At 39.6% G+C, this 23,282-nt stretch overlaps 1 protein-coding gene across 4 annotated transcripts in view; it reads right to left on the reverse strand.

The window, feature by feature from the left end:
* The window catches only part of arfip1 (ADP-ribosylation factor interacting protein 1 (arfaptin 1)), a 204,091-nt gene that overhangs the window by 78,040 nt on the left and 102,769 nt on the right, over positions 1-23,282 (reverse strand). For all 4 annotated transcript variants that reach the window (XM_072592857.1, XM_072592009.1, XM_072591711.1 and 1 more), the window contains one exon: positions 21,421-21,519. In XM_072592857.1, coding sequence (XP_072448958.1) covers positions 21,421-21,510 — 90 coding nt within the window. In that variant the 5' untranslated portion in view covers positions 21,511-21,519. The remainder of the gene's footprint in view (positions 1-21,420; positions 21,520-23,282) is intronic.

Genomic DNA, 23,282 nt, shown 5'->3' on the forward strand with positions numbered 1-23,282 from the left:
GTCCCACATGGCTGACACCTTACTTTAATACCATGATTCTGCGTTTTGGATTCCCCAAACAGTGAAACATGTTCCCAACATTATCTCAACAGATGATTTCTCATTCTTCACAGTTCCAGGTAATATGCACTATGTATACTCAGTCTCCTCTCATGGGACAATGCTCCCATGTTAGAGATTGTGACTTTTAATTATGATCCCTCCAATATAAATAGGTCCTTTCTTGGAAGAGGAGCCCAAAACTGCACACAGTATTCCAGCTGTGGCCTCAGCCAAGCCCTGCATAATTTAGCTAGGATTTATTTTCTCTCATAATGAAATCTATTTGCAATAAAAGCTATATAATTTCCTTTTGTAACTGCTTGCTGCAGCTGTACGTCAACTTTGAGATTCATGTACGAGGACACTCAGTGTGAAAATCAAGTTCATTGAATGATAAAGTTCATCGCGAACGAGAACTTATTTCTTGTGTTACCTGTACGGTTCACAAGGAACATAGGAACGGGAGGAGGTCATTTAGCCCCTTGAGCCTGCTCCTCCATTAGTAGATCACGGTGGATCTTGGCCTAACTACCTATGCTTACTTTGGGTACATATTCCTTGATATCCTTGCTTAATAAAAATTTGTCTCAGATTTAAATCCAACATCAGCACTAATTGCCAAGGAGGAGAGTTCCAAATCTCCAGGACTCTCTGCGTGTAGAAACGCTTTATAAAATCTCTAGTATAGTCAATTACATCATTATTTAAGTATTAAGAAGCTGGATACATTTTTTGGCAATTCATTTGTTTACAAATAGCTGCTTCCCAATTAACAACTTTGCTTGTGACCCGAAAAGGGCAGTTGGGCAAGAAAATAAGCCTAAATTCAGTCAAGCAAACTTACCATGATGAAACAATGAGTACTTCAAAGATCTGGTTGTGATCTCAATACCATTTTCTTCTCTGGCCCACATAGCCCTGATTCCCCTGTCTATCTAATGAACTTAATCTTGAATAAATTAATAACCCAGTCTACTGTCTTCTGGAGAAGAGAATTCCATGAAATACCAACCTTCTGCATGAAAAATAAACCCACCTCCATCTTGAAAGAACGATATTATTTTTTAACCTGATTACTAGTTCGCTAGCTGAGATGTCAATGACCGAGATGTTGCTTTCCCATAGACTGTAAATAGGCACTTAACGCAGCATTCAAAAAACACCTCTTAATCATTATAAATCATTAAGTCTTTGATCCATTATCCGGTTTGTGAACAGGAAAGTATTTCACAGTAGAACAGTAAAGTAAATCAGTTTTGTATAAGAAAAACCTGAGAAACTTTCATGGAGGCAAAGAAGTTAGCATGGTGAGAAATTGGGCAATGTCTGCACTGGAGCATGAGAAACAATCAACTGGTTAGAGGGACTTAATAATGTAAGGCAGTGCACATTGTGAGATGGTTCAAGTGGATATTGAAAGGTTCTATGGCACTGTTTGAAGAAAAGCAGGGATTTTCCCTGGTATTCTTACCAACAATATGACTCCAAGTTTTAAAATAAAAGCTTGTATTGTACAACACTTATCACAACTACAAGGCATCTTTGTTTTTAGTGAATTAAGTACTTTTCATGTGTAGTTACTGTTACCCATAATACATTTAACCAGCTATTCCACTCTGCTGTTGTGGAGTCTTGCTATGTGAAAATGATCATTGCATTTGCTTGTACGTGACACTGTTCCCAACATATTTCATTTGCATTTCTGACAAACTTGATCAGATGCTATTTAAATGCAATCCTTAGCCTCACAGGCAACATTACAGAACCACTTATTATTATAAAGCATTAATTTGATCGGTGATTTTTGTAACTCATGTAACCTAATATGTTTTAAGTGTGTCTATTGAATTAATCACAAACATAAATCCGTTTGGGTCATTTTATCTGCAATCATCAGAACCCCCACACCACCCCCCATTGTCACTGAAGCAATTATAAGGTATAATTACCAGTTGTAAGCCTCTAATCATTTCCAAGCTGGTTAATTGAACAGCTTCTTGCTGGAAATCACTAATTACAACAATCTGTAAGTAAAAATGTCAAATGATATGAACAAACACTAATGGCCACCCCTCCTAGTCTTTTACATTATTGAGTGGTGAGTGGGCTGAGATGACTTAGGTTCCCGTCCACCAATGATCTGAGCTGGTTTCTCCAGTGTCCTTTTTATTCCAATTAATCAATTCAGGAATGTTATTACACATCCCTGGAACAGGTAGCACTTGAATCCAGGCCTCTTTGCTCAGAGGTAGTGACCAAGCAGCGCCTAAAGCTATCCCAGGTCAATGTGCTCTCTATCTTTTAAAGTTGGGGTTTACACACATTGTTGGAGCAGAAGAGAGGAAATTTCACATGTGCTATCTATTTGGACAAGTTCGGTGAAGATACTGGGTCAAAAAGGCCCAGAAGTGTTTTGTTCCCAGCAATGAAGTCTCCCACATTCATTCAAAAGAAAAGAAAGAGATAAATAAACAAGGTTTTAATGCTTAGTTGAAAAACAGCTAAATAAACAATGTTTAAATGCACAGTTGACACAATGTGTTTCTTTCTCCTCCCCTTGCCATTAATCAGTTACAGGAAGCATAAACCTTTTGTCGCTTTGGCTGCTCAGCATAGATTTACAGCCCTTGCTTTTAAGTGGCACTAATCATGAAACACTACATATACAATCAAGTCAACAGCAACAAGCTTAAAAGAAAACGTGTGCAATATGTGACCTAATTGGGGGGGAAAAGGGAGACAGGGATTCATGTAATCCTCAGAGAAAACACGAACAATTGATAAATACAAATCACAGAATGGAGGAAGGCTCATGTATCATGCAAGTATTTTTAAAACATCCTTAATATTTAATAAAAAACCTGCAACTACTAAATTAGCTGTACCACATACAGTAAGTCAATTATGTAGTTATGTAAGTATTAAGAAGCTGAGCAGATCTTTAGGCAAAACATTTATTTACAAGTAGTTGATTCCCAATAAACAAGTTTGCTTGTGACCTGAAAAGGGCAGTTGGACAAGAAAACAAACCTAAATTCAATCAAGCAAACCTCCCAGGATGAAACAATGAGTACTCAAAAGATCAATTCCTCAAAGTACTTGAGAAATGTTCCTTGGTTTGCACTGAATTGTTGAGAACAATTAAATAGCTTTATAATAGGACAATGCTCTGAAAATCCTCATATAACCCTATAGTGTTATACTTTCTCCCAGTGGAACTAATTTTGAGTAGCTTTTGTGTCTGCCCAGTTCCACATACAATATGTGAATTCATTTGAAAAGATCACATTTCAAAAGTATACATATTCATTTTGAAACATTAAATCATGTTGATATTCTCACACTGAGATTTGGATCCCAAATGCTCAATTAAAAGTGACATTACTTCTAGATGTAACGTCATTTTTATTGAGCACTGAGACATAAATCAAATATGATTTAATGTTTCAAAATGAATATTTATGTATTTTTGAAATGTGATCTATTCAAATGAATTCACATATTAATAGAAAAACAAAAGATTTGTTAATTAACAGCAAAACAGAAAGGATTACATGGATGGAATCAAAAATAATATGGAGAAATCGGTTGTTTCTCTGAAGCTAAAATTTCAATGCACTTGCAATAACGAAAAAAAAGACTTCTGAGAAAAAAAATCGTTCTGACCAGCATCGGGAGAAGTTCACTGCCTATTACAAGGTTCCACTATAATGCACAGTATAAACAAGTTTGCATCAGTTTCCATCTGATAACTCAACGTGCAATTGGTTTCATATCATGAAAAGTACAAGTGATGACCTATGGAAGTGGCAAAACGTGTGAAGGCAGCCTGTGAAATACATTCATACCATTTAGCAGCCAGTTACAGAGCCTCATACACCCACAATATTCCATTCTGGTGCAGTTGAATAGTAGGTTAGTTAATGAGCCTTTACATAAATTGGTAGTGATTGAAAGAAGGAAGGATTTAAGGGAGTTTAAATAGGAGACCAAACCTTAAACTAAAAAAATTGAAGAAAAGGTAATCTTGTGAACATGTGGCTCTGTACAACAGTCTGGAGATGAACAATTAAAAAAGTGGGAAGAGCTGTTTGATGGAATACAGAAATGTATATACAGTACAGGAGACACCCTTTGGCTTATCAACTCTATACTGACAAAGCCATACTAAATCTACACTCCTCCCACTTTCCAGCACTAGACCTACAGCCTTGAATGTTATGACATTTCAGGTTCTCCTCCAAGTATTTTAAATTTGGGAGATTACCTGCCTCAACTCCTCTCCTCGGTAGTGTATTCCAGACCCCTACTAATTCTGGGTGAAAAACCTTTCCCTCAAATCCCCTCTAATCTTCCCGGCTTTCACTTTACGATTATGCCCCCTTGTAACTGACCCATTAACTAAGGGGAACAGCTATCTTTACTCACCTTGTGCCTGCTCCTCATAACCTTGTTCATCTCCGTCAAATCCCACCATAACGTTCTTTGCTCCAAAGGAAATAACCTGAACTTTCCAGCCTCTCCATATCTGAAGTGCTCCATCCCAGACAACATCCTGGTGAATCTCCTCTGCACACAGCCCAGTGTAATCACATCCTTTCCATTGTGCGGAGATCAGAACTGCACATAGTGCTCCATCTGTGGCCTAATCCCATAGTCCTATACAGCTCCACCATAACCATCTGCTCTTATAATCTATGCCATAACTGATAAAGGCGAGCAGCCACAATACTTTCTTAACCACCTTATGAACCTGCCCTGCCACCTTCAGGGGTTTATGGATAAACATCCCAAGATCCCTTTCATCTTCCTAGTGTCCTATTCATTAAGTACTCCTTTGTCAGGGTTAAATTTCTTCTGCCACTAATCTGCTCATCTGAAAAGTCCAGATGTAATCTGGGATTTTCTACCTCACTGTCAACCACCCAGCCAATCTTCATGTCATCCATAAACATACTAATCATCCAACCCACACTCTCATCGACATAATTTATACATATGACAAACACTAATGGACCTAGCATTGAGCCCTATGGTACACCACTGGACACTGGCCTCCAAATACAAAAACAGCCTGAACCACCACCCTCTCTCTCGTTACTAATCCAATTTTGGATCCAACTTGCCAAGTCACCCTGGATCCAATGTGGTTTTACTTTCTTTATCAGTCTCCCATGTAAGAACCTTGTCAAAGGCTTTGCTGAGTTCTATATAAACTGCATCAACTGCACTATCCTCATCTACACGTCAAAATTCTGCAACAGAGGATGGGAATGGTACTACATAAATGTGGGTTCTTTCTGCTTTTTAAAGCAGTTGTTCAGACAGAGAAAAATGCTTCCACTTTAAAAAAAAGAGTAGGAGAAACTCAGTAAGTCTGGCAGCATGTATAAAGACCAAAAGAGAGTTAACAGATTCCAATATAATTGAACAGTTCCAACAAAAAGTAATATTGAACTCAAAAAAATTAATTGCATTTTCTCCTCACAGATGCTGACAAAGTTGCTGAGTTTTTCCAGCACTTACTGTTTTCTATTTTAGATCTCCAGCATCTGGAATAATTTGCTTTTATCTATTTGAAACAATTGTGTACAATGAAAAAAATGCAAAAATCTTTTGTTGCAATGACTTTACATCAAAAGGTAGTTATACACATCATAGGACTCTGCAATAATTGCCTGTTTGTAATTCAGTAAATTTGGAGTGCAAGTTAAACTGCTTAGACTGAAATAACTGCTACCATGCTATGAAGTACTAAGCGCTGTGTGTGCATTGTAGAAATTGGAACAGATGGAAATGATTAACATCTAGAAAGGATTTCTGTGAAATCGTCCTATTTCAATTTCTACTATCAATTCAATATTTATGCTTTTGCTGGAGTAGATACTTAAAACATACAATATATACCTGTCTTCACTTCAATCTGAACACTTAGAACAAATTTGTCAACTTTTAATCAGTCTTCCTTTATGCTGTGCCAAATCCACGAGCCTTAATGAATTTTGCTAAGTTAAACACAATCTGCATATGGTTCCGACAATACAAAATCAATTAAATTTCACTTTCAGCAAAGTCTGCTCTCAACACATCTGCCTTTTCCCAGTTTGTACTATCCATTAAACTTATTTATAGCACCTCATGCATAAAGAACTTGTGGAACAGTTGCAATTGAATGACTACAGCTGAATAATGGATGCAAGAGAAAGAACATAATCAAGTTGACACACAATGGTCAAACTGTAAGGGCAAAGTTCAACTGGTTCATTAACATCAACCAAACCCTGATTAGGTTACAACCTTCAGCTTTTACCTCTACACAAGATTACAACAACACAATGCAACATTCCCTGTAACATCGCAATGACAAAACCCCAATGAAACTTCCACTTAAGTGAAGCAATCCTTTCACAGAGATTGTTTTGTGGCTGGCAAGAGCAATCAGCAAACAAAACAATGTGGAGGATCCTCAACTAAATATCTCCCTCTATGCCACAATTAATGGCTATATCAATAAAACATACAGCAGGAAAGGTACAGCAGATCAGATAGCATTGGAGGAGCAGGAAAACCTACGTTTTGAGTAAGGAACCTTCAAACTATTATCATCGCACCTATCTTTCCCTCATCCACCTATCACCATCTCACCTATACTTCCCCCAACCACACCCCCCCCATTTATTTTGGAGTTCCCTTCATCCTCCCCAGTCCTGATGAGGGGTCCTGACCTGAAATGTCGACTTTCCTGCTGTGCCTTTCCTGCTCCATATTTTATCAACTCGGACTTCCAGATCTGCAGTCCTTACTGTCTCAAAATTTACATCAGCTATTACTGGAGAACCATCAACTCAGAAGCTGAACTTTGGTTTGCCTGAAAGCTGTAATTTTCCAGTGCAAAGAGCTGTTGATGAACAAGTGTTGCAGACTGACAGGCTCTAAGGTCCAGGACTACACACCCTGAGGGAACATTCATGGTTTACTGGCTCTCTCCCAGCAGGAGAAGATGCTCGTTATTTGGTGAGTACTGGTAAGTGACTAAAGTTTATTTGATATCAATATAGTATAGCAACTGGTAGTAAAGTCAATAAAATTTATAAAATGCAAATAAATATAAAATATTTTAAAAGTTCCTTAAAACATACAAAGGATGGTAGAGCAGGTGATGTGTCACAGTTGCAGTATGTGGGTTTGAAGTGCAAGCAGTTTCATCTGAGTCCATGAACAGAAAGCTGATCCACAGAGATTGTGATGCATCATGGAGAAGGAAAGTTCCCTGCATTTTTAGATCAGGAGGAAGTCACACTTCTTAGGATTGAGTCATCTGATTTAGTCATTGTTAAGTGACAGGAGTGTGTGACTGTGAGTGAGACAGGTAAAGGGACCCACAGGGCAGAAGCTCAGGAGCCTCAGCTTTTACAATTCTCATTCTGGATTAATGGTGCTAGAAGAGCACAGCAGTACAATTCTCAAACAGGTTCTCAATTCACTCAACTTAGCTTGATGAGAGTAAGAGCTGTAATGTGTAAAGTGAACTGACCATGGTACAGGAAACTATTCAAAAGGGTAGAGAGGTAAGAAACAATGTAATGGTAGGAACGGATAGTGACGGGCATTGATACCATTCTCTGTGCTGAAGTACATTAGTCCAGATGGTGGTGCTGTCTACCAAGCGCCAAGGCTCAATACATACTCAGGGATAAAAAGGAACATGCAGTGGGAAGGGGAATATCCAATGTAAATTCCAACAACATAGGTAGGACAAAAGAGGAGATTCGACAAAGTCTACCATTACATTGTTCCTACCATTACATTGTTTCTTACCTCTCTACCCTTTTGAATAGTTTCCTGTACCATGGTCAGTTCACTTTACACATTGCAGCTCTTACTCTCATCAAGCTAAGTTGAGATCTAGGCAGCAGATTAACAATCAGTCTCAAAGGTTATAATTGCTGCATTATCACCCACTCCCAAGTGCAAAATGAAATAGGGCAAATCAAATCAGAGAGATGAACATACGGCTTGAAGACTGGTGTGGGAGAAGTGGGTTCCAATTCATGGAGAAAGTGGCATCCATACCAATTGGATCATCTCCAGATGAACTGTGATGGGGCTGGTGTTCTTGCATCCAACTTAACTAAAATAGTAGAGGGGATCTTCAACTACAAGGGATCAAGGGATCCATTTTGGGAAGGTCTGATAAATCAAACAGTAGAGACAAGGCCAAAAATAAAAGTTTGAATAGGGAAATATAATAACACCGTGATAGCATAGGATAGAAAATAAAAATGTTACAATCAACGAACAGGTAAGAATAGAATTTACAAAGACAATAAAAGGACAAATCTAAAGACTCTATACAAGAATGCACAAAAGCATTTAAAACAAAATTCAGCTGATGGACGGAGAGTAAATAGAAATCTAGAAGTACTATCAAATAACTATTAGCTATTACAGAGATATAGCTCCAGAATGACATGAATTGTGACCAGAGACTTGACAGAAAACTAGGAAAAGGTGGAGAGGAACTGTTGGTTAATGATGGGATTCGCACAACCAAGAGGGATGATCTAAACGCATGAAACAAAGATTTGGAAACAGTTTGAAAAGGAATGAGAAATGATAAATGGATGATGTATAGGCCCCATAATTATAACCACACAGTCGGGTGGAGTATAAAGGAAGAAACAATAACAGCTTGTCAGAAAGACATATGATAATCATCAGATTCAGAAAGCGAGGGGGAGAGAAGAAAACAGGAAGCTCCAGGCCAGTTTGACAGATATTAAGCCGAAGAGAAAACGTTATATGCTATTTAAGAAGTTGTAACAAGGCACTTGGATAAGTTCAAGGTAATCAGACAGAGTCAATGTAGATTTGTGAAAGGAAAATCATATTTAACCAATCTATTGCAGTTCTTGAAGCAAATTAACATATGTTGTGTATAAAGGAGACAATTGGTGGATATTCTATATTTCGAATCAGAATTCATTTGAAGATGTCAAAAGTTATTTTGGAAAATCAAAGCTAATTGTGAAGGGGAAGCATATTCATTTGGATAGAAGATCGGCTAGGAATATTGTGGTGAGTATCTCACCTCCTAACTCCCCAAAGCCTGTCCATCATCTGCAAGGCACAACCTAGGAGTACGATAGAATACTTGTTGGGCTTGTGTGGACTTGTTGGGCCGAAGGGCCTGTTTCCACACTGTAAGTAATCTAATCTAATCTAATCTAATCTAATCCGCTCCACTTGCTTGGATGAGTGCATCTCCACCAACACTCAAGAAGCTCAACACATTCAGGGCAAAACAGCCTGCTTGATTTGCATCAAATCCACAAACCACGATGTTTGATTACAGCAGTGTACACTACCTATAAGATGTACTGCAAAAATTCAAAGAACCTTAGAAGCACATTCTAATCCCACAATCACTTGCATCTAGAAGGACAATGGCAGCAGATACAATGGAACCCCTGCAAGTTCCCCTCCAAGCCACTCACCACTCTGACTTGAAATATATTACTGTTCCATCACAGTCACTGGGTCAAAATTCTAGAACTCCCTCCTTAATGGCCTTCTGGGTCAACCTACAGCAGGTAGACTGAAGCCGTTCAAGAAGGCAGGCCACCAACACCATCTCAAGAGCAGTTAGGGATGGACAATAAATGCTGGCCAGCAGCGAATCCCACATCTCACAAGTGAAGAAAGAAAAAAACGCCATGGCCTGCAGCTGACAGCAGCTTTACTTTTTGGGATACAGCCTCTATTCCCTGCTCCTAACTACCTGATTAGCTCCACCTCTGACTGTCTCCTTCCAACTCATTAATGCTCCTTCAGTCATCAGCAAACAGCACTGAACAGCTTTTAGAAGATCTTATAACAAGCCCTGATCCTATTTATCAGCAGTTTTGCATATATCGAACTCTACAATCAAACGTAACACCACCTTAGAGCCACCTATTCCTCAAATGTTATCATCCTGAGATTGCTGGCTCTTACACAGCACAAAATGGATATTAAAAAAGGTCTTCATCAAAGCCTAACAGTACAATACTCCATCATCTTCCCCTTTCAAACCTTTCAAATAAAGGTTTGTATTAGATAATATCTTTTGCGACCTCTAAGCATTCCAAAGTGCTTCACATCCATAACATTTGACTTCTTCTGACATAGTCAGTTCTTCTATAACGTGATGGTTGCGTTCTTGTGCAAACTGGCATTCTAGAATATATTGTATGTTAGAAACAGCACTTAAATCGCATTACAGCCAAGACAAATTTGAAGAGTTTGCGGTTTAAAAATAGTTTCCCCAATTTGTCAATTGCATCATACAGAATTCACATTAATGAAATGCGCATTATAACAGTACACCCTGTCTAATGACTGTGGTAATATAGGAAATTAGTAGTAGATTTCCATACAAATTTTCACAAAACATGATATAAACAATTTGATCTAGTGATGTGATTTTGACCCAAACACATGGGAAAACATATCTGTTCTTCTTCAAAATAGTCTCATGGGATCTTTTACCTCCCCCGGAGGGAGTAGATAGGACTTTGGTAAAGCATCACACCCAAAGGAATGAAACTCTTGGCAATGTAGCTGCACTTCTACACTACACTGGAGTGCTAGCCTAGATTGTAGTGCTTGGGTCTTAGAAGTGGGACTTAAAGCTACAGCCTGAATGGACAACAAAATCTCAGCTCATCAAAAGTAGAAAAGTCCACAATGTTGCAGCAACATGTAGGAAAGCTGAAATAAAATTTTATTTTCAGCCAATCATGCTGTACTGGCAGCAACCTAATTCCAATCATGCTGTGGAGATATCAACTAATTTCAACTAAGTACAATATCATTACTTATCATTGGCTTGAAAAACTCCTTTGAGTCCAGCTAGAACAAGTTATTCCACTTTTGGAATTACGCGTTCAAGTCTGGTCTCAGTTACAGTAAAGATGTCATTAAACTTGAAAGGGTTCAAGAAAGATTTACAAGGATGTTGCAAGGATTGGGGGTTTGAGCTACTTGTAGAGGCTGCATTAGCTGAGGCTGTTTTTCCTGGAGCATCAGAGTTGAGGGGGGACCCTACAGAGCTTGAAAAAATCATGACAGGCATGGATAGGGTAAATAGTCAAGTACTCTTCCCTAGAGTTGGTGAGCCTAAAACTAGAGGGCATAGGTTTAAGATGAGGGGAGTAAGATTTAAAAGGGACCTGAGGGCCAACTTTTTCATGCAGAAGGTGCTGCTTGTATGGAATGAGCTGCCAGAAGTGGTAGAGGCTAGTACAATTATAGCAATTTAAGGCATGTGGGTATGTGAATAGGAAAGGTTTAGAGGGATATGGACATGGGACTAGATTAATTTAGGATATCTGGTCGACATGGACAGGTTGGATCAAAGGGTCTTTGTCCCTGTTGTACATCTCTATGACTCTATAACCTCCTACACTGTTAGGGCGACGATTTCTGGTTTTATTTAAAATATTTCATTTGATAATGCCAATGTTAGCCCAAAAAACCCCAAAAAAGTGCTCCAATATTTTACAAGACTTTTCCAGCATTTCCCTTGCAGACCTGTACAAGGTCAGCAAAGAATCATCACTTGAGATGTCATCACTCTCTCACCTCTCTAGCAGTATGTTTCAGGTTTTTCTTCATTTTACGGATGTTGATTTGTGAACACCTATCTAAATATTCCTCTTCAGTATTCATAAAGGACTTTAAGATAATAGGACACCCCAAATGCTTCACAGAAGCAAAACAAGTTTTGATATCAAGCCACATATGGAGATATGAGGCAGATGGCCACAAGCTTTGAGAAATATCTTAAAAGGGGAAGGAGACAGAGAGGTGGAAGCCAATGTTATTGATTTTACCAATATCTATGGTAATTAAAGGAAATTTCAGCTCATTCAGTTCGGGATGTCAGACGAGCAATATGATAATTTATTGCCAGTTGAGGATTCAAACAAAGAATTAGCCAAATAAAATTGGATATGATCTGCATGTATATGCAATACCTAACTTTGCTTTCAGTTAATAACACCAAGAAGCACCATGTAGAGAAGCAAGTAATAGATCTGTGGTTGACACCACAGCAAAACAGTTGCTCGACCCTGAAGCAAAGTCATTTCAAAAGTTACTGTGGTCAGGTTTAAGTGGATAGAAGTGGGACCAATGCAGTCCCACTCAACTGAATGACAGTTGAATGGAGTTGTATGAGGTTATTGTAGTCAACTGTGCCAAAGGCTGCAGATAAGCTGAGAAGGATAAGGAGAAATAGTTAATCTTAGTCACATTAACAAAGAATGTCACCTGACTATGATAAGAGCAGTTTTGATATTGGAGCAGGGACAGAAACCTGGTTGGAGGCATTCGCAAACAGAGTTTCAGGAATGAGGGGCTCAAAGTTGGGAGGCAACACATGTTTAAGGATGTGAACAGAAAAGAGAAACTGGGGATGGGGTGGTAGTTTGCAAGTATGGTGGGATCAAGGATGGGTCTTTGTGGACAGAAGTGATGACAACAGACATGATGGAGAGAAGGACAGTGACTCTCGAGACAGAGCTGTGAACAATATTAGTTCAACACAGGGACCAGCGTGAAATTGGATGATTAGCTGTATGGTGGGAATCAGGAAGAGAGAACAGTGGCTAGGTCTTGCATCTAAGAACAGGTCTCAAGATGGCATGAGGAGAAAGGGGAAAGAATGAGAAAGACAAGAGCTCTGACTAGGGCAGAGGTGAATTTTAGAGCAAGTTTCATTCAGTGGGCAATTGGGAGGAAGGGTTATTGCAGATAGAGCTGATCAGAGGGTCTCAACATTAGTGACAAAGAAGTCTTATAACATAACTCAGCTTTCATTGTGAAGTTGCCATCATGCCTGAATTCCGGATGAAGGGTTTTTGCCTGAAACATCGATTTTCCTGCTCCTTGGATGCTGCCTGATCGCCTGTGCTTTTCCAGCACCACACTCTCGATGATAATGCCAGAATAGCAACTTTTGCCTCACTTTGAATACTCAATCACAAACATGATAGTTTAACAGCTTCCCTGGCTCCATCTTTTACGAAGTCACATGATATTCTCAGAACTCCAAAATGTGATCTTTCCCACAGTGCAATGGATTTGTATTTTCAAATTAACAGACTGACCAGCTTCAATGCAGCCTGCTTCCCTGACCAAATGCTTTACAGACCAGTGTTAATTGCTCCTTACCTAGAGTCTTTGCAGTTTAATGTACAGGAACAAAACTACTGATCAAAGGCTACAAATGCTGCAGTGTGTGGGAATAGAAATACTCCTGGGAATCCAGCAATGTCAGAGGGAATGAGAAGGTTGTTAAATCTAAAATCTGGATACATCTCTTCACTTGAATTCAGAATTTTAGTGAAATGGAGTAATTTACTTAATGCAAGATTTCAACAGTACTTTCAACAGTTTACATTGCTGGATGAAGAAAATAAAATACATTTCCTGTTTTATCAAAGTTAGTTAGCATGGATACTCAAAATATGAAATAAAAACAGAAAATATTAAAAATGCTAAAGAGGTCAAGCAGCAGCTGTGAAGACAGAAACAGGTTGACCCTCTCCATAGTGGATCAACTGAGCATTTCCAACATTTTCGCATTTTACTATTTGTTTTTTTCCAAAGTTTTTACACAGGACTTAATTGTAAGATACAAGGAGGAAATATTTCTCAAAATGAAATACCGTTTCTGATACATTCTAATTTGAAAACTCAATATAACATCATTTAACAATTATTTTAATTTAACTTAAAACAGAACATTTATTTTCCTTAAACTGCTGCAGTTTGTGAGATAGCAATGATGTTGATTCCCTGGGAGTACAGGTAAGTTATCCCATGTTTATGGGCATGCACTTATTGTATGTAAAATGCAAAACTTCATGCCTATATTAATCTGGTTTTAGGAAGCACTTGCTATGTCACGGTCAGATTCAAGCCATGGTAATTCCTCATTATGCAGCACAAATCCTAATTTATCCTGCTGCTTCACATCTTTCCTTCTTATTCATCAGCTGAACTTCAGTTTTCGACTGTTGACCTTAGTTTTTTGATCCCTTAACTTGCTGTATGATTTCTACTTTACAGGAACCTCAGGAGTTTATGAAATTTAAACAAATGCTACATTTTCTGTTTGTACTCAGATTTGCCTCACCTGCAGTATTTTGCTTCTATATAAGTATGGATTAGCCTGATTATAGAGGGGACAATACCTTCAACAACAGAACTACCTAATATATTTAAAACATCTTCAATTTTTCTAGAAAAAAATGACTAAATTTTTGCCTTTTAAAAGGCTAACTGTAAAATGAATCAAAGTAGTCTAGGGAAGCATGCAACATAGAAAATACTAACATCAGTACTCACAAAATACTAACTACATCTGTACTTGCAAAACTTCAAAATCTTTTGCTCAAGAGCAATAAGAGACTACTGTCTAAACAAAATGTGCAGTATTTCAGTGAAACATTAGATTAAAACCCCATCTGTTCTCTCACCCAGATACAAAATAAGTTCCACGGCACTTGTAATAACAGAAGTCTTGCAGCAAATAATTATCCTTCAGCCAATGGACCTCAGCCAATCCTAATTTAACCCCTGATGGTTTTGTGGACGTTCCACCTCTGGTACTACGTAAAAGTGATCATTTGCATGTATAAACTGATAATATTGCCTATCAACTGGCCCCTCTAATCCACTCCCACTCTGTGGTCAGGGCAATTATTTAAATGTTGGAATTAAGTCAAAATAGGAAAGAGTTTGGGAAGAAGTGCTCTTTAGTGTACCTCTATTACAATGAAAGAGTCTTTATCTTTTCATTCAATTCCTATGGATTCTGTATTTACATTAGTTACATTATTTTTCTTCATATAGACTTTTTTAAAAAACAAATGCAAATATTCCACCACACCACCTTTCCTCCTTTTTCTAGTCTACTACATATAATTGCTGAACCAGTTCTGTGTATTGAGGTTTCTCAACCATACTTTACCTAGATCCCCTCTACAGATTTTTCCTTCGAGGTTTTGATTTGAATAATATGTGCAATGCTGTGAAAATTAATATTGTATTTCTATTCTACGTTATCCTCTCCCTTTCCTCTGAATTCTTACCTTTATGTTGTATGAATTTTTGATTTTTGGCCATTTGCACTATCCTTATTCCTTCTTCAAGCTTGTCCTTTATTTTCTTTTTCATAATTTCATGCAGTTTCTCCTCTCAAATTATTATTTAAAGCCTTATTTCCAGTGCTAGTCTTTCTATCCAATAGGTGGCCTGTCCTAGCACAGATCCTAATAAAGGTAAACACTGGAATTATATTTTCAGTCTTACATATAAGAAAACAAATCACAATTGGAAGTGAATTATAGACTAGAATCTGAGCCTAGATCCTAAGTAATTTAAAACATAAGTGAAACTTCTGAAAGTTAGAACATTTCCCCATCATCTTTTATTCATATCTGTAATCAATAAGTTATTAAATACTTAGGATATTAAAGGCAAAGTATATAAATTGTTGAATTAGCACGAGCTAACCCAAGTTTGGACTAATCAAGTTTTCCATTAATTAATAAAGATCATGATTTCATAGGTATCAAAAGCCACAAATATGTCTTGCTTGAAATTGTAACAAAAATGAATTGCATAAAATTGTGTAGCAATTATTAATTCCCAAAGGATTAACCAAAGTTGAAGCTATCTGAATTTTAGTCAGTCTGTTATTAACATGGAGGACAGGCAAGACATTGCATAGCACAACGTAAATTCATCATTCTTTCAACTACTTCTGTGTAACTAGCGATCAATTTTACACTGATCTGGCACTTCTTCCATGCCAATTCCATTTTAAGTCCTCTTCCTTCACAATATTATGTTCCCTACTGGATCAAGTTTGCCCTGCAGGCTAATAGTACCTTTGATAAACCAATCGCTGGGTGCAGAGTTTCATGGTCCTGGTTGTGGTTTTACCTGACTTTACTAAAAATATACCCCAATTCTGTTCCAGGTTTTCAATTGTATGCATTAACGGAATCTGCTATTTTCAAGTTCTTTGGAGTAACAATTTTACACATCAACTTTTCCCATTATTAAAGCATGCAACAAGGCTGATAAAAGGTCAGGTATGATGAAAATAGTTATTAATATACACTTTTACTTTGTCTTAGGTTTACTGTTCTCAAACATTCTCAATACAGCAGGTCACTGCTGGCAAGGACAAGATTAGGAAACTAGAATTAGTTTATAAATATGCTTGTTGAATCATCCATCAACATGAAGCCTGAAATCTCCTGTGTGCACCTCTATTAGTTGTATTGGTCTTTGTTGTACACCATGTATGTAAGAGGCATTTATTAGATGCCAAACACATGAAGTGATCCACAAACTGCAAACACTTCTAAATTCCTTGCTCCCCAAAGATGAAAAAGACCCAAAGTTCCATCAGCAGATGCTGTCACAAACCTTTTACTTTGAGAAAAATCAATACAAACCTACACACCTCCTTTAATGTTGGGTTAAACTGTGAAATTCTATGTCCAGCAATATTAATTTCACATTAAAAAAACAGGAATTGTTAAGCATTAATTAAATTTCTTATCTGGGAATCATGTAATGAATTCCTCCTTTCTGCACCTTTGGGAATCAGGACTAAGCTTATAAAGCACCTTCAACTTTGAAAAACATCAAAGCTGGTACGAAGAGGGGTCATCAGACAAAAATGGATGTAAAATTAAAGAAGCAGACTAGATGGGTGGCAAAAAGATCAGAGATAAATTTAGAGGGGTGGAGTTTTAGGGAAAGATTTCCAGAGAATGTTAATGTTTATAGTGTGTAGAGGATGAAAGAATATTGATTATTTCACATCTTATAGTAAAAATGCTTGAAGATTACAAGACATCAACATTTCAGCTGCAGGTAGACTGTGGTAATAGCATGGCAACTAATGTTGCTACGACTCTACAAGGAGGAATCAAGTGATAACATCTTTTATTTATCCGGAAATAGAAAGCACATATAACATGAAAGAGCAGAAACCTGTTTTATAATTTTTAGTTTTGCAGTAATAGCAGCTGAAGGTTGCTGTCTCAATTTCACTGTCAAAAGTGAACACTTTAATTCTCCACAGCTTCCAGCCAATGACTGAGTGGCCCGAGTCTCACTCAAGTCCTCAGCTTCCAGTTTTCTCCTAAACTCTACCCTCTTCAATTCTAAGCTTATCCATCGATTTATGAAGCAGGCACAACTCAACCTGCCTCCACTGAATGTTAATGTGGGCATTAACATTTATCTCTGCGCCACAATTCGCCAACTCTTTCGGAATGGAACACACAACGTTTACAGCAAAAAAACAAGACTATTTAGTCTATCAAGCCCAAATAGGCTCTCTGAAAAATAAATTTGGTTCATGGCACTCCCTGTCCTTTTTGAATAACACGAGAGGAGGGGTGGTACATATTGAATAAAAACTGAAAGAGCTGCGGTTGCTGTAAATCAGAAACAAAAACAGAAGTTGCTGGAAAAGGTCTGGCAGCAGCATCTGTGAAGAGAAATCAAAGTCAACGCTTCAGGTCTGGTTCTGAGCAAGGGTCACCAGACCCAAAATGTTAATTCGTATTTCTCTTCACAGACCTGCTGAGCTTTTCCAACAACTTCTGTTTTTGTTGTAGAATATATTGACTTTGCCCTGCCATTCAAATAACAGAACATTTTAACTTCATGTTCCTGCCATTTCCCACATTTCCTTGATTCCAAGATATCAAAATCTGTCCAGCTTGTCTTAAGAGCTCTAAAGGTTCCCAACCTGATCAGTGAAGAAATTTCTTCTAATCTCAGTCCGAAACGGTCAGTCCTCTACAGCTAACAGCTGCCCAGTATCGATATAACGAAAGCTCTTTTAGCATCTTAATGCTTCAACAAAATTACCTTTAATGTTAAGACCTGTAAATACTTCCGGTGCTTGCAGAAGAGTTTTTGACCATTCAGCCACACCACCTTGACTTGATGAAGACTATGCAGAGCATGTGTCAGGAACAGCACCTGCACACCGAAACGTGAGGTGTCAGACTTTACCCCAACCTGGTAAAGCTTCCACACAGGACAACTTGCATATTGAACAGCAGAAACAGCATACAATAGACAGGGCTAGGTGATTCCTCAAGCAATAGTTTGCAGTCGTGCCACATCCGGTCAGGAATGCTGGGAGACAATCGATTACAAATATCTCCATTCTGCTGGGAAGCTCTGCACATCAGTGCAAAAGATATGGCTGAAGCGTTTTCAAACAGCGTCATTAAGGAGTGCCGTGTGGACGATACACTCAGCCTCCTTCTGAGACACCCAACATCACAGCTGTCAGTCTACAGCACAATCTCAGAACATGGTATCAAGAAACAACTGGAGACACTGGACAATGAAAAAAGCAATGTGCTATGACAATATTTCAGGAATAGTATTGAAAATTTGTGTTCCAGAATTAGTGTTCCTTAGCCAACCTGTTCAAATACATACAAAACTAGCATCTAGGTAAAAACAATGACTGCAGATGCTGAAAATCAAATACTGGATTAGTGGTGCTGGAAGAGCACAGCAGTTCAGGCAGCATCCAACGAGCAGCGAAATCAATGTTTCGGGCAAAAGCCCTTCATCAGGAATAAAGGCAGTGAGCCTGAAGCATGGAGAGATAAGCTAGAGGAGGGTGGGGGTGGGGAGAGAGTAGCATAGAGTACAAAGGGTGAGTGGGGGAGGGGATGAAGGTGATAGGTCAAGGAGGAGAGGGTGGAGTGGATAGGTGGAAAAGGAGATAGGCAGGTCGGACAAGTCAAGGAGACAGCAACTGAGCTGGAAGTTTGAAACTAGGATGAGGTGGGGGAAGGGGAAATGAGGAAGCTGTTGAAGTCCACATTGATGCCCTGGGGTTGAAGAGTTCCGAGGCGGAAGATGAGGCGTTCTTCCTCCAGGCGTCTGGTGGTGAGGGAGCGGCAGTGAAGGAGGCCCAGGACCTCCATGTCCTCGGCAGAGTGGGAGGGGGAGTTGAAATGTTGGGCAACGGGGCGGTTTGGTTGATTGGTGCGGGTGTCTCGGAGATGTTCCCTAAAGCGCTCTGCTAGAAGGCGCCCAGTCTCCCCAATGTAGAGGAGACCACATCGGGAGCAATGTATACAATAAATGATATTGGTGGATGTGCAGGTGAAACTTTGATGGATGTGGAAGGCTCCTTTAGGGCCTTGGATAGAGGTGAGGGAGGAGGTGTGGGCACAGGTTTTACAGTTCCTGCGGTGGCAGGGGAAAGTGCCAGAATGGGAGGGTGGGTGGTAGGGGGGTGTGGACCTGACCAGGTAGTCACGGAGGGAACGGTCTTACACCTCTTCCCACCCTATCTCTTGCAAAAATGCCATCCCGTATTCCCAATTTCTCCGCCTCCGCCGTATCTGCTCCCAGGAGGACCAGTTCCACCATAGAACACACCAGATGGCCTCCTTCTTTAGAGACCGCAATTTCCCTTCCCACGTGGTTAAAGATGCCCTCCAACGCATCTCGTCCACATCCCGCACCTCCGCCCTCAGACCCCACCCCTCCAACCATAACAAGGACAGAACACCCCTGGTGCTCACCTTCCACCCTACAAACCATCGCATCAACCAAATCATCCACCGACATTTCCGCCACCTCCAAAAAGACCCCACCACCAGGGATATATTTCCCTCCCCACCCCTTTCCGCCTTCTGCAAAGACCGTTCCCTCCGTGACTACCTGGTCAGGTCCACACCCCCCTACCACCCACCCTCCCATTCTGGCACTTTCCCCTGCCACCGCAGGAACTGTAAAACCTGTGCCCACACCTCCTCCCTCACCTCTATCCAAGGCCCTAAAGGAGCCTTCCACATCCATCAAAGTTTCACCTGCACATCCACCAATATCATTTATTGTATCCGTTGCTCCCGATGTGGTCTCCTCTACATTGGGGAGACTGGGCGCTTCCTAGCAGAGCGCTTTAGGGAACATCTCCGAGACACCCGCACCAATCAACCAAACCGCCCCGTGGCCCAACATTTCAACTCCCCCTCCCACTCTGCCGAGGACATGGAGGTCCTGGGCCTCCTTTACCGCCGCTCCCTCACCACCAGACGCCTGGAGGAAGAACGCCTCATCTTCCGCCTCGGAACTCTTCAACCCCAGGGCATCAATGTGGACTTCAACAGCTTCCTCATTTCCCCTTCCCCCACCTCATCCTAGTTTCAAACTTCCAGCTTAGTTGCTGTCTCCTTGACTTGTCCGACCTGCCTATCTTCTTTTCCACCTATCCACTCCACCCTCTCCTCCTTGACCTATCACCTTCATCTCCTCCCCCACTCACCCATTGTACTCTATGCTACTCTCTCCCCACCCTCACCCTCCTCTAGCTTATCTCTCCATGCTTCAGGCTCACTGCCTTTATTCCTGATGAACGGCTTTTGCCCGAAATGTTGATTTCGCTGCTCGTTGGATGCTGCCTGAACTGCTGTGCTCTTCCAGCACCACTAATCCAGTACAAAACTAGCATCTACCCAGCAATCTGGGAAAATTGGTCAGGTGTGCCCTGCCACAGAAAAACAGGATAAATTCAACCTGGCACATTATGGCCCCATCCATCTATTCTCAATCACCAGTACTGTGATGCAAGGTGTAGTGCTAACAAGCAGGACTTAGCAAGAACCTGCTCACTGATGCTCAACTTGGGTGCTGACCTCCCAATCTCTTCACAGCTTTGTCCAACAGTGCTCAAATATTAAATACTTCCAACACAACATGTTTTCCCATGATGGGAATGAACAACGATTCCACATGGCTTAAGGTCTGAAAGATGTACAATCAGCTTTCCTTCACTCATCTTGAAATGACTGCACGGTTATGTTCTGTCAAGCACGCATTTTTTAAATAAAAGCAATGTGCTGGAGAAACTCAGATCTGACAGCATCTGTGAAGGGAGAAACAAAGTGAACTTTTCAAGTCCAATATGACTATTCTGCAGACCTGAATACATTTTTGAAGATTTACATTAGGATACCTAGTGGAAACAGTGGGACAAAATTTAGGACTAGCCTCAACAAGACTAATTGTCTTCCATTTAAGAGATACAGAGAAATATACTCTAATTTCCACCAGTTTCTGAGCCAAGGTTGGTTACCTTCACCAGTGGGATCCACTATTACGCAGCAGGAGTCAAAAAAAAGTCTGACAGACTGATTAATCACACTGCACTTGAAACAGTTTCTGTCACAATGGGATATAACATTACTACTGACTGGGTTAGCATAAAGCTGATATAACCATGCTGAAATAAGAAGTTGCAAACAAATGATTTATCCATACCCACATATGCTCTCCTTGTGTATCATTCGCATCTCCATTACTGGTGACAGGAATTTCAGCCGCACAATCTCTAGCTTGTGCTTCTGCCATTTCTGATTCCTATAAAAAGCAAAAGCAACTGGATTAGGATTTTCTTTGTCACAGTTAAAGTTCACATCAAATCGCTTTTGTGCTTTTGGCACAAGGTGTAAACATGCTTTTCAACTAAGCAGGTCTCGAGCAGCATTAGGAAACCACGACATGCAGGATCCTCTCCAAATTGTATGGGTTCTTTGCAATCTTTTCAAAAATTGAATCCATATTCTATTACAATTTTTACTTTAACTACCACTATCAATTTTAGATTTTTATTCACACAGGATCAAATCTTCTATTTTGAGCCAACTTAATGTTGGAAAAATAAAAATAATATTTTCTGCTCTGATTCAATATTCAACTTCTTGCATTTCTTATTAAATACAACATTCATGGGCAATCTTTAATCTTAAGCAAATGATTTGGGTAGTTCTAAATATTACAATTACACAAAATCAACAAAATGATAATACATGGGGATTGGTATACTTGATGAGCATTCACTGGATTCTCAATGGTAACCTAAGCCAGATTTCCAGTCATATTCCTCAATAACTTGGTTGCAACTTGAACACCAAGATGATTCACCAATGCTGTTCAAGCCTGGAGGGAATCGCAGAAATCGAGAAGGATGATACCACTCTTGAAAACAAAGAAGAGAATTTGAAATTGCAGGTTAGCAAGCATAAGGGTGTTGGGCAAATGGGAATTAAATGAGAGAATGGATACATAGAGCAAAGTTTTGGATGATGTCAGGTTTAGGAATGGTAGAATATGAGAAGCTGATACAGCAAGTCCAGCAATAACAATGGCTTGAGTGTGTGTTTTGGCAGACGAGCTGAAGTAAAGTTGAAGTTACACAATGTTATGGGAGATGGAAACAATCAGCCTCAGCAAATGCCTGGATGTGTGATTGGAAGCTCATTTCACAGTAAAGCATAGCACCAATTTTGTGAAAAGCCTGATTCAATTGTCAACATTTGTCAGGAAGCAGGATGCTGTTAATGACTAGGGAGAGGTGTCTCTTGCAACACAACAGCTTGTTTTTAACCAAAGAAAATTAGCAGAAAAAATAGCAGACTAGCTAAATGATGATTCAGAGACAATGCAAAGTTGAGGGAAGTAATGATGAGGAAGAGATGTTTGACAGTGAATTTAAAAACCCACTGGTTTTAGATATTGCTGACAAGCAGCATGTGAGAGAGAAACTGGAGGGGACCAGGAACGAAACCCTCAGGATCAGAGGTAACTGAGTCAGATAGGTGGTCACTATTGGTACTTCTCTGGGTATGAATAGCTAGATAAGAATGGCTTCAGGTGAATGTAGCCCCACCAAACCAGACAAAAGAGGCACTGGAGTAGGATCGTGTGGTCAAACAGTTTCATGATAAAGGGTCGTTCAACTAAGGTAGAGGAGGAGGAAAAGTTTCTTTACTCCAAGATCTGTGGACCATTGAAATACTCTCTCCAAAAGCTTTGTAAATCCATTGAACATATTGAAAGCTGGGATAAACACACTCTGACTTGATACAGGCTGTTCTGGTATAATGAGAGTTTCATTAACACAAATTGGGTATAACGCGACCGACAAATTATGGAAGCTGATGGATAACGCAAACTTTCTCCAGCATGATTTTCTACTGTGGTTTTCCATAGTGCGATTTGCAATAGCATGAGATTGCTGAGGGATGCAACTGTCAAAGTATAATAGATGGGTCTGCATAAGCCAGACATAAGCCAGGTACAGGCATCAGATCTCCTTCCCTAAAGAGTGAACCAGATGGATT

This window comes from Chiloscyllium punctatum, chromosome 1 (genome assembly GCF_047496795.1).
Source record: "Chiloscyllium punctatum isolate Juve2018m chromosome 1, sChiPun1.3, whole genome shotgun sequence".
NCBI classification, from domain to species: Eukaryota; Metazoa; Chordata; class Chondrichthyes; order Orectolobiformes; family Hemiscylliidae; genus Chiloscyllium; species Chiloscyllium punctatum.